The sequence below is a fragment of the Microplitis demolitor genome, chromosome 3 (genome assembly GCF_026212275.2).
Source record: "Microplitis demolitor isolate Queensland-Clemson2020A chromosome 3, iyMicDemo2.1a, whole genome shotgun sequence".
Classification (NCBI taxonomy): domain Eukaryota; kingdom Metazoa; phylum Arthropoda; class Insecta; order Hymenoptera; family Braconidae; genus Microplitis; species Microplitis demolitor.
Window position 1 is genome coordinate 24,112,098 of NC_068547.1, and position 11,458 is coordinate 24,123,555.

Consider the following 11,458-nt stretch of genomic DNA (forward strand, 5'->3'; position numbering starts at 1 on the left):
ATTTAAATAATAAAATAATTAGACTGGTTAAAGTGGATGTAAAAGACAAACACTTTATTTTCTTTAAATGTATAAAAATTTTTTTAATTATTGAAAAGTTTATATCAATATTTTCCTACACATTCGTCAATTTATTGTTAAATAAATACATTGTATTATAAATTTAAATATATTAGATTAGACAAATTTAAATTTCACATTAGTTTATGTATGAGAAATTATAAAAAAAATTATAAAAAGTAATAATAATAATTAAATAAATTTATTAATTAACCTTGTTTAAATTTTTATGTAGAATAGTAAATTAATGATAATAATAATAATAATTATAGCAAATAGAACAAGTTTTTTTGCTTTGAATTTCCCGCGATATACACGCAAGCAATTCCAGTGTGAATGGCGGATATTTTATTATATATGATATTTTGTGCTTAATCACCAATTGTACATATATGTATGCATATTTTGCAATAAAAAAAATTTAATTAATCGTTAATGCCTGAAGAAAAATAATGGACAGAATAATAAAGGGTATAATGAAATATAGACAGTGTCACAGAGAAGGAATGGTTAAACAATTCAAACAAGTTAAAGATCATCCTGAAGTAAGTTTTTATAATTATTTTTCTATGTTATGCTGTGTTTAAGTATTTTATCATTCACATGCTTTCTATGCTCTTTAAAAATGGCCGGTTTTACACACGTGCACGTCATTTGATAGTTTAATTATGTGATATAATAATATACTTTGTTTCTCCCTTATCATTATCACTTGTCTTCTCTCGCTACCACTTTATCTTATATATCTACTATTGTTGTCGATATTACACTCATTTATGATAATCTTTTGAGCATGTATCTGTTAATTTTTATTTGAGATAAGATGAAGAAAAAAAAAAATATTTCATAAGCCAATAAAACTATAAAATCTTTAATGAAATTACGATCATTATGAAATCGCTCTTTTCGACTGAAAGTTATATAGAAAAAGAACAAAAAATCCCATTTTGCAGAGAAATTCAGTAAGCGTTAACTAGTGCCATCTACACATGATACATTTATTATTACTAAAATATTTAAATGTAATTCAAAAATTAACGAATAATTCGTAAGTTTAAACTATTTGCACATCTCTATAAAAAACGTATTTTTAAAATTATTATTTTTAATAAATTGACTTATTTTTATAGTATTATTTATTTTTTTTCTCCTATCTTAGCCTAAGGCAGTATTTTTTACTTGCATGGATTCACGGATGATCCCAACTAGATTCACTGAAACAAATGTCGGAGATATGTTCGTTGGTATGAGTTTATTTTACATATGAAACTAATTATTTTATGTAATGTTTTTCCTTAATAATAAATTAAGTTACAACTGTTGATTATCATATTAAATAATAATTTTAGTGCGTAATGCTGGTAATGTTATTCCACACTCGCAACATTTCGTCGATGAACTGACAATGTGTGAGCCAGCAGCTTTGGAGCTTGGATGTGTTGTTAATGATATTCGGCATATTATTGTTTGCGGGCACAGTGATTGCAAAGCTATGAATTTATTATATTCGCTCCAGGATGAAGAATTCGCTTCTAAAGTAAACATATAAACTCTATTATTTATATAATATATATTTAATAATAAATAAAAATAAAATAACAGATAAATAGAAGAATATCTCCATTGAGAGCATGGCTGTGTGCTCATGCTAATAGTAGTCTAGATAAATATAGACAATTAAAAACCACTGGGTTCAATCAACCAATGGTTTTTCAAGCTGAAACTCCGATGAGAAAATTTGTCGCTTATATTGATCCTGACGATAAATTTGCCGTCGAAGATAAATTATCACAAGTACATATTTTATTTTAATTTTATTATTTTATTATTATTATTATTATTAAATAAAATTAATTATCGGCAGATAAATACACTTCAACAGCTACAAAATATCGCGTCATATGGATTTTTAAAGAAACGGCTAGAGAGGCATGATCTACATATTCATGCGCTTTGGTTTGATATTTATACCGGAGATATATATTATTTTAGTCGAGGTAACAAAAGGTTCATTGAAATAAATGAAATAACCGAAAAGCCGTTACTGAAAGAAATTCAAAAATATTATTCCTGAAATAAAATTAACAATAATTAAATACATGCACATTCTATTTTATAAAAAAATAAGCACAATTATTTATATATAAGTGGTATTGTTATTTATTTTTTTCATTAATGTACAAATTATTATTTATAAAATTAAATAAATTAATTAATAATGTAATTACTAATTTGGGATGAGGATAGGTGGGTCATATTTTTAACAAATCTGTCAAGAGTAAGTCCATGTGTTGGCGTGTTAATGCTCGATTACGGGTATTCTTAATTAGTAGATCGTGGAGAATTGCAGTTAAAATGCGCAACAATTTAACGCATTGCTACTATCTGTATATATGTATATATGCATACACAATATTAATATAAACAGGATTTGCAGTGGATCCATAGGATATACACAAGTATTTATATGTTATATATATATATATATATATAAGCTAGCTTTGAGGTGGCAGAGCAGTGGCGGCAAGTGAACTAGAGCATGCCACTCCCGAAAGAGAAAGCAAAACAACTAACTACTAAGCAGAGGCTTGTCGCCTGTTTGCCATCAAGACGCGCTTCCACATACATGCATACATAAATTCATATATACATATATATTTATATACATCAGCTGGTTTGTAAAAAAATGATTGCCAAGTAGTTGCTCATCGCTGCTACTGCTGCCGCACTGATGCTGATGGTCGTTGATGGTTGGCTACTTCACGGTAAAAGTGAACATGTCTTACCAAACTCACCATTATCATTACCATCATCATCATCCCAGACATCAGACACATAATACTAAACTTATCATATCATATCAAATATAATTGTATATAAATTTATTCAAAATTAATTATCAGTGAGTTATTATTTTTTGTCGATTAAAATGTATTCGACGGTGACATACTGTCCCAAATCAGCTGACGGAGTTTTTTTTATCGTTTCCAAAAATAAAAAAAAAAAAAAAAATATAAAATTTAAAAAAACTGGGTTCCATGCTTCGTCAGTTTACTCACGAGAACGTAACGGTTAGGCTAAAACGTAAGAAAGTGCACAACTTGTCACGGAACTTTCGCTTTGATAAACCAACCTTAGTATATACATCATATATATATATATATATAAATATAATAATGTGATCCACCTCTCGTCGTATGTATATATATATGTATAGACAACCGCAGTAGTACATCCTTTATCAAGACAACATATAAATGAATAAATATATGTATAGATACCGATATTTCATGGAATTGTTATTTCTTTTTTATTATGGGGTAAAAAAAAAGTTAAACGTCAATTTGGTACTTTCTATTGCGGATACTTCCGGGTATACTATACTGGGTTTTGTGCTACCTTCAAAAATGCATTCTGTTACGAAAATTTAGGTAGACCATAGCGTGTCGAAAGAAACCAAACCGCCGACCTACTATATTATATTCTATATAAAAAGAGCTACTCTATCTGCTACTGACAACAATACAACTAAATTTTAAGGTAGTATCTTAAACCTATATATCTATATATATATATAGATTGTGGTTGAAGATTGACTCTACGGGAGCTCAAAATAAAACAATTTACCGAGAAAACGATAAATAAAAAGAATAATAGAGGCACTTGAGTTTTAACAATTTATTATTTTTAGTAGATTATATTTATTATTTTTTTTTTGCCTGTAAATTAATGAGAATGACTTGTAGTTAAATAATTTCTAAATATATATTTTTAGTTCAACGGCGTCAAACAAGTTGTCATCAGTGCGGATCGATCTACTTTAGGTGATATTAATGATTGAAGGCGTATCGAGGCCTTGTCAATATTTTTTATCTCGAGTAGAATATAGTTTTCTGAGAGTCGAACTAGACACCAATACTCTCTCATTGAGATCTAATAACTATTAATTACTTTTGCTATACCATCCAGTTGTCGCTATTATTCTTGCTTAGGCTTCAAAAAAAAAGAAAAAAAAAAAAAAAAAAAGTATATGACCCGCAGCAGGCGTAACAAAGTAGTAATGCTCGCGGCTCGGGGCTCGGGGCTCGCGGCCCGCGGCAACGCAGAGTTTATGCTTCGACACACACCACTGGTCATGCGGTTTTTTCTTTACCCAGGCAAACAGAAAAAAAAAATTTTTTATGTATATATATAACTTTTAAGTGTACGTATTTAATTAAAACCAAAAATTAGCTGTAAAGTACGTATATATTTATATGAATTGCTGAATTTACTTAAAAAATTTAGTACACAGTGTACTGTAGAGTATTAGTTGTTAAAGTATAATAATTTTTTTCAAACAAAAGTAAATCAAGCTAATAAATTACGTGCTACGAATTGAGGTTTATGATGCAGAGGTTTGTGTGTAAGTTTAATGTCTCAAAATGACACAAATTTCCAAATGTCGGAGCGGCCAATATACTGACAGAATCTCTTAAATGCCAGCAAGTGAGACTAGAGTGGGATATATACCTATACATTTTAAAATAAATTCGGAGTAGGTGTCATGGTACGTTGCCTGCACAACCAATCGTACGTACCTACATACACATATATGTATGTTTGTATTGTTGTTGTTGTTGTTGTTGTATTAGTGAACGCGTTATTAATTCCAACGATAAGCGGTCGCTGGGCAACTGAGACAAAAATGTCCAAAATTCTGTAGCCACCATCCCGTTATTCTAACGTTTTAACTGTATAATAATGCCGTAGCGAGCATACTATACGGCACACTAATATACTAGTGTCTAGTGATTTTGCCCCCGATAATAAAATAAAACTTTAAATTTCTCGTGCAGAATAATCTATTTTATTTATTTTATATCATTATGTATGTATCTATATATTATTATTATTATATATAGTTAGTAATCTTTTATATTTATTAGAGTCAATGACTCGTATTGGCCAGGTCAGACAGTTTACTCATGAGAGAAATTTATTGGGCAAGGATTTGGTCAGCGGTGTGTCAAATGTCCTTGGTTTGTTTTTTTTTTTCTCCACAATATCGTTGCCCTGCTAATACTTAGCACCACATAGTTTTTACATAATTGTGTGTTAATAATGCAATCTTTGAATTTTTTTTTTTTTTTTTTTTTAAAGATTAGTGTTGTTATTACTATTGTAATATGGATAAATAAAAATGTATTAAGTATATAACAGAGCCAAGTGTGATTTGTAAAACCAATAATTTATTTATATATATGCGAACATGTAGATATAGTGATATTTTCTAACCACCACACGAGGTACGAGAATCGTCAACAATCAAGTTCAAGAATAATAAACTACGTCAGGATCAATAATGTAAATTGTAGATATATCGATGTATATAATATAATATTTAACTTGTACTACTACTATCGAATGGATAAAGAGTAAAGGGAATGCAAGAGATGGTGAGGTGGTGAGGTGGTGAGAAGGAGAGACTTACACCAATACACCATGCAGTCATTCGTTGTTGATCGTTGTTGGTCGTTGTTGGCGCATATTGTGTGGCTTGGCTTGTGCCACTGACCTACAAACATACTTACCTATGTTATACTATGCTGACTGGCTTTAAACGTTCATGTCCTCACTCAAACTCCTTTACCATATACTTTACCTCAACTTTTATGTATATATATATATATATCTATATAGATGCTCGTCCTCCCGCAAGAACCAGCCTCTACTCATGTACTCACTAAATATAATATCCCATCAATACTTTATTCATTTTTAATAAATATGCATTTATATTTCATATGCCTGTGAAGTGTACCTTTTTTATTACAATAACGTTTAAAATTCTAATAATTATGTTAGATAATAGATAAAAGAATATTTATAGATATATCAATGTTGCTCCCGTCTATGGAAAAAAAAAATGGTGATATTAAAAAGTATGTAAGCATTAGCAGTGGGCATGTGTTGGATGATGCGGGCTTAACGGATTTCTTGGTCAACAGTTAGACAGACGTATGAGAATTTGGAAGTGTAGTAGATTGAGAGTAGATCGGTGTTACTGCTGCTGGTGTTGGTGCTGGTGCCGGTGCTTATTTATGGAATAATATTATGTATATTTATAATTTTTAATTTATTTTTTTTTACATACATAAATATAATAAGGTGTTGGTTTTAGTGTGCCTGATGATCTTACGTTCTTAGGCGCACTCTCCATCTCGATTGACCCACTTGTTAAACAGGACAAAACCATGAATATATATATGTATATACCTCGAGAGTATTATCAGGAGAAAGAAAAGAAGAAATGCAAAGACAGTAATAAAGAATAATAATAATAATAATAATAATAACAAGAAGGAGGAGAAGAAAGAGTCTCTCACGTATAGAAGAGACTATTATTCGCTTGACTTTTATTTCATCCGGTGCTGGTGTATGTATAAAATAAAAAATGTCGGTGGATTCCAGTTGGCCATCGTCGACAAAAGTTGAGAGTCCCGGTTTGTCCGAAACAAAATTTTTAGCTCTCCCATCAATGTATATTTAAATATTATATTTATATTACATACATACGACCCACTCTTGGTTTCGAGCCGGATGTTAAATAGCGCAAAACGTGAAAATTTACCGGCATTTATTTAATATTAATATAAATACTTAAATTAATAAATTTATGTAACAAGAAAAAAATTTTTTTTTTATTGACTTTTCAAAGTCTCCGATTGATCAATACATATTTTAAGTTTCCCATCACACCGGACGAATTCCTCAATCCCTCTACGCTTTTCAATCATCATCACTATATATATATTATGTACATATTTTAATACATATATCTAGCTTATAAGTTTAAAAATTTTAATTGACCGAGAAACGAATCCGTTTGACGTACATTTGATTCATTTATAAAAGTTACAATTGAGTAAAAATTACGATTCTGATGACGATGGGTTTTTACAGAATTTTTTTACTGGTATATACTCAGTAATAAGTAACATATACCTATATATAAGATTATTATAAGTGTACGTAAAATGGCATCAGAAACTACTCACATAGTTTTTATATATGTATATAAAGTAATGTGTGCATGGTGTATGCACAACTCATGGATCTCTCCTTGTTTTCGCATGAATGATCGCGGGCCAGAGAAAAATATCATACTATATAAAATAACTATATATATATATACATATGTATGTATAACTTGTGAAACGGAAGGCCTTGACAAGGACGAGTAATAGCACAGCCACCGCCGTACGTTGAGTATGTAGTATATGTGTTGTACTTGATGATCTATTACTTTTTCCAATTAAATGGTGTGGTTTTTTATAGTCAGCCTGCCATTTCTAACCATCAACAATCGATGTATTAAATAGTATATATATTATGTATACTGAAGTAGGAAGTTTCTGTTGAAATAATTAATATTTAAATATTATATATACATATATATATATATTAGCCATAACCATGGTGATGACCTCGAGTTGGCTATTTATTTGTGTATAATAATAAAAATATAAATACAAACCTAAATGTCAGCAACCTGTCGAATAACAGTGAAAGAAAAATATTTGAAAAAAAAAAAGAAGAATTTATGAAAATATATAATTTACAGCTTTGGAGACACGATGAATTTGGATTGAATCGACAAGGTGCATGTTAAAGGAACAAAAAGGGGAGAGAGGTCAAAAACAGAAAAACTAGAGAAAAATAGGAATGAAAATGAGACTGGGTAAAAGGACAACAAGTTTTCAGTGGCCACATTTATGTCCGCAAACTGTTCTTTGACAAACCACCGTAAATTTTCTACAGCAATAGCAACGGCAGCAGCATCAGCAGATAAGTCAAGCTAGCCTGCTGCTATTTCTACAAGTACAGGAGCATTTTCTCGTGTTAAACAAGAGTCACAGTATAAGTAATCCTACACAGAAGTTATATTTACAACCTCACCTTTTTTTTTCCTTAAATGTCGCAAAAGTTGTTGTGTACCTGCGCTTATTTAAATCTTCCGCTGAATTTCGACAAGTTGACCACCGTATCGCAAAACGACAAGGAAAAGAAATAAAAATTTTTTAAAAGAAAAAGAGAGACCCAAAGAGGAAACCGCATCTAGTATCTTAGGTTCATAGAATAAAGGATCCAACAGCCGGAGAGGTACTTACGGAAAGTGGGACCAAACCCGGTGGTCATTTAGTTACGCCAATAAATTCCTAAATCGTCCAGAATTTATTTTAAATATTTTTTTTTCTCTCTCTCTCTCTCTCTCTTTCTATGCATCTGATAAATATAAATATCTGTATATTTTTACGTAAAAATTATTTATTTAATTTATTTATGTAAAAATAATTTTTTTCTTAAAAATAATTGCTTGCATAGGCAAAGGAGAGTAAATAATTTACAATTGCGTAAATTTTAACGGATTTTTGAAAATAATAGAATCAGCCCGCACACAGCGTGTCAAATATGTTTACTACAAAATATTTTGAGATGTTAGGTGTACGCCGTGTGAAATTGCGTCTTATTTTTAAATGCAATTTATTCTGAAAGCATTGTGTTTAGGTGTCCAAATAACACGTGGAAACCGAGATTAGACGCGCCCCTTTTAGATATACAACAATATTTATACCATACACGTTTCATGGGCCCCATCAGTTGGCATGTTCATTGAAAGGTTCATTGGACCTGTCTGGACGCATCGTCACGTCCTTTCAACGATATATTTCATTTTTTTCTTCAAACTTTTGTTTCTCAGGTATACTATTATTATTATTACTAAGAGTTAAATTAAGAATAATATAAAATATATAAATATATTTTTAAGACATAGAAAAATGTAAGGACACTGGGTGATAAGCATAATTGGCACAACCTTATAGTACAGTGATTTTACGGCTACTTGTGCCTTGAATAATGTTACAATGTAAAATATAATTGTTATGTTATAATAATTGTTTGTTATGTATTCTAAGACCTAGTTTTCTCGAGGAGATATCGTTTTATATACATTGAGATCATTAGAATTATCATTTCCTTATGTTAACTAAATAGTATTATTATTATTAGTATATTACTTTTTTTTTTAGTTATGTTTTTCCAGTCAATTTAAAACTTAAAAGGACACGAGCATTGACATTCTTTAGAATTTGTTCGCTTGGACGATTTATTAGACGATCAATCGTCTATAGACTTGGTCAAAACATTTCGTTTATTCGTTCTATGCAAGTCTAACAGCATGCATATGTACTCATATATTTATGTGTATTCAAAAATTTACAATAACGTATTATATACCTGATGAAGGGCACAGGCATGTATTGGTGAGTCGCGTGCAGCAACACATGTTTTAGATTTTAGAGTGTTTTAAACACACGACTAGTCTCTCACATTATCTGGATTTAGTTGTAACAACACGTGTGTTTTATTGCTGGGACCTAATTATATGTACCTTGGGCATTCAAAGAAAAATCTATAAACACAGTAAATATTTTGAGAGGAAAGAAAATTGACAAGCAACAACAACACGTGAAATTTTTAAAAATGTGACGCGTGCGACCTCTGTAAATCTAACATATATTCGTACACTGTAATTTGGGTGCACAGCGTGTGATAAATGAACACATATAATATACTTACACACATTTTGTAGCAAATATATTTTGTGATCTGAGAAAAAAAAAAAAAAAATAAAACATATGTTTTTAATATTTAAAATATTATAAAGAAACATGGTGCACCTTGGAAGATCATAAAAAATTTTAAAAAATTCTCAAACGTCAATGTCACATTCTGTATACAATTTTTTTTTTTTTTAGTTTATTGACATCTATAAACTTGTTTTTTAACCATCGGCAAAAGAAGTTATGAAATTGTATATATTTTGCGTCAAAAGGGACACGCTGATTAGATGGGACGACGACATTTCCTTCGTTCTGCAGTTAACTAAGTGTTGTAAATCCTCTCTCACCTTGTCAAAAAACAACCAATGAAGATAAATCGCAGTAGGATATATATCTATTGTTTGAATATTCAATTGCATACTGTCATTTTATTTTTGTCACCTCACAATTTAATACACGAATTCTAAAAATAGAAATATCCAATTGTTTCCTCTAAATTTATATTTTATTTTGTTATTTCTTCTAGGGTAGTTGACCCTTTTTTTTTTTTTTTTTTTATGACCAAATATTGTTTAAATTTTATTTGAATAGTTGCGTTCAATGTTTAAAATTTCCGAGAGTAAAATTGTCTCAGTTTACGGTAACAACTCCTTTCCTCTTGAGGATTACAAGGTACAGAGTTGAAAAGCTATATTAAAAAAAATAAAATCTGTCAAGGTATTTGGTGTATTGACATAAGACCTAAAACGAGATAACAATAATACTTTAAACTTGTAAATGTTTTTTTTTTAATTTTTTTTTCGATAGCCCTAGTTCTCTTGTTGTCCAGTATAGGATAAATAGTAATATTCCGCTTTCTCAGGAATCTAAACTGAGTAACACAAATTTAAAAATCCAACGGTTTAAAAGGATTAACGTAAATTTACACTGAAGGAGTTAGATATATTAGGGTTAAGAGAAAATGTATTTACCTTGAATAATTTAAACAACTTTTATTTCGACCAAATATCTTGGGAAATACAATTGGATTTGTATATTTTAGAAATAATAAATAAATGTATTAACGCATATACTTTATAGAGATATATTGTATATATAGGTATACAATTAATCAGTATATAAGTATTTCGAGTTATAATAAAAGAGCATGACGAAGAATGTGCTGAAAGCGTACGAGAATCCCTTTTGCCAACAATACAACTAAACTTGATGTTTCAACTACACATCAACAGTAGCAGTAGTAGCTATATATATTATATGTGTATAGTATAAATAATAAATGCGCGTGTGCATTACTCGTCACAATTATAATTAATCAGCTTACGAGGATCGTACCTCAAGATAACCGCAGCAAAATTACGAAATTCATTTTGCCAATTAAAATTTAAAATAAAAAAAAAATTGTTTGGCTCTAGCCGGAACAGACTCAATATACAATTAATAAAGTATACTTTTACTCTAATCGAGTCTCATTATAATTACGTTTTTCGTTTACATTTTTTTTTTATTTTTTAATTTTATTTATCTTTGAAAAAAAAAAAAAAAAAATTACTTTTACAGATATTTATGACAACAATCGGTATTAGTCAGCAAGAATGCTTAAGGGCATATTTGCGTGATAAAGTAATGGTAAGACTAATTACACAAAAAATATATATATATATATTTACTAATGTGTTCAATCAGGAACCGTCATGGTGTATATACTTATTATGCTATCTGACATAAGTAAATAGCTATGTTATCTTTTTCAGTACATTTAAAAATGAAAATTCGTATTATGTATTTTT

General features: G+C 29.6%; 1 protein-coding gene across 2 annotated transcripts; it reads left to right on the plus strand.

Moving 5' to 3' along the window:
- The first annotated feature begins 346 nt into the window (after window positions 1-346).
- On the plus strand, window positions 347-2,240 carry LOC103579237 (beta carbonic anhydrase 1). Of its 2 annotated transcripts, none has more exons than XM_008560582.2 (5): window positions 347-605; window positions 1,220-1,304; window positions 1,410-1,597; window positions 1,663-1,854; window positions 1,925-2,239. In XM_008560582.2, the coding sequence occupies exons 1-5, from the start codon at window positions 513-515 to the stop codon at window positions 2,132-2,134; spliced, it is 768 nt and encodes a 255-aa protein (XP_008558804.1). In that variant the 5' UTR covers window positions 347-512; the 3' UTR covers window positions 2,135-2,239. The 2 variants fall into 2 exon arrangements, with proteins under 2 accessions (XP_008558804.1, XP_008558805.1); XM_008560583.2 differs by having other exon boundaries at window positions 512-1,108; window positions 1,925-2,240.
- Window positions 2,241-11,458: the final 9,218 nt, after the last annotated feature.

Bases quoted from the DNA above. Each gene is read 5' to 3' on its own strand.
- LOC103579237 (XM_008560582.2), top strand. From the start codon at position 513: ATGGACAGAATAATAAAGGGTATAATGAAATATAGACAGTGTCACAGA. The intron at 1,598-1,662 runs GTAAACATATAA...ATAAAATAACAG, and splicing joins ATGAAGAATTCGCTTCTAAA to ATAAATAGAAGAATATCTCC. The intron at 1,855-1,924 runs GTACATATTTTA...AATTATCGGCAG, and splicing joins TCGAAGATAAATTATCACAA to ATAAATACACTTCAACAGCT.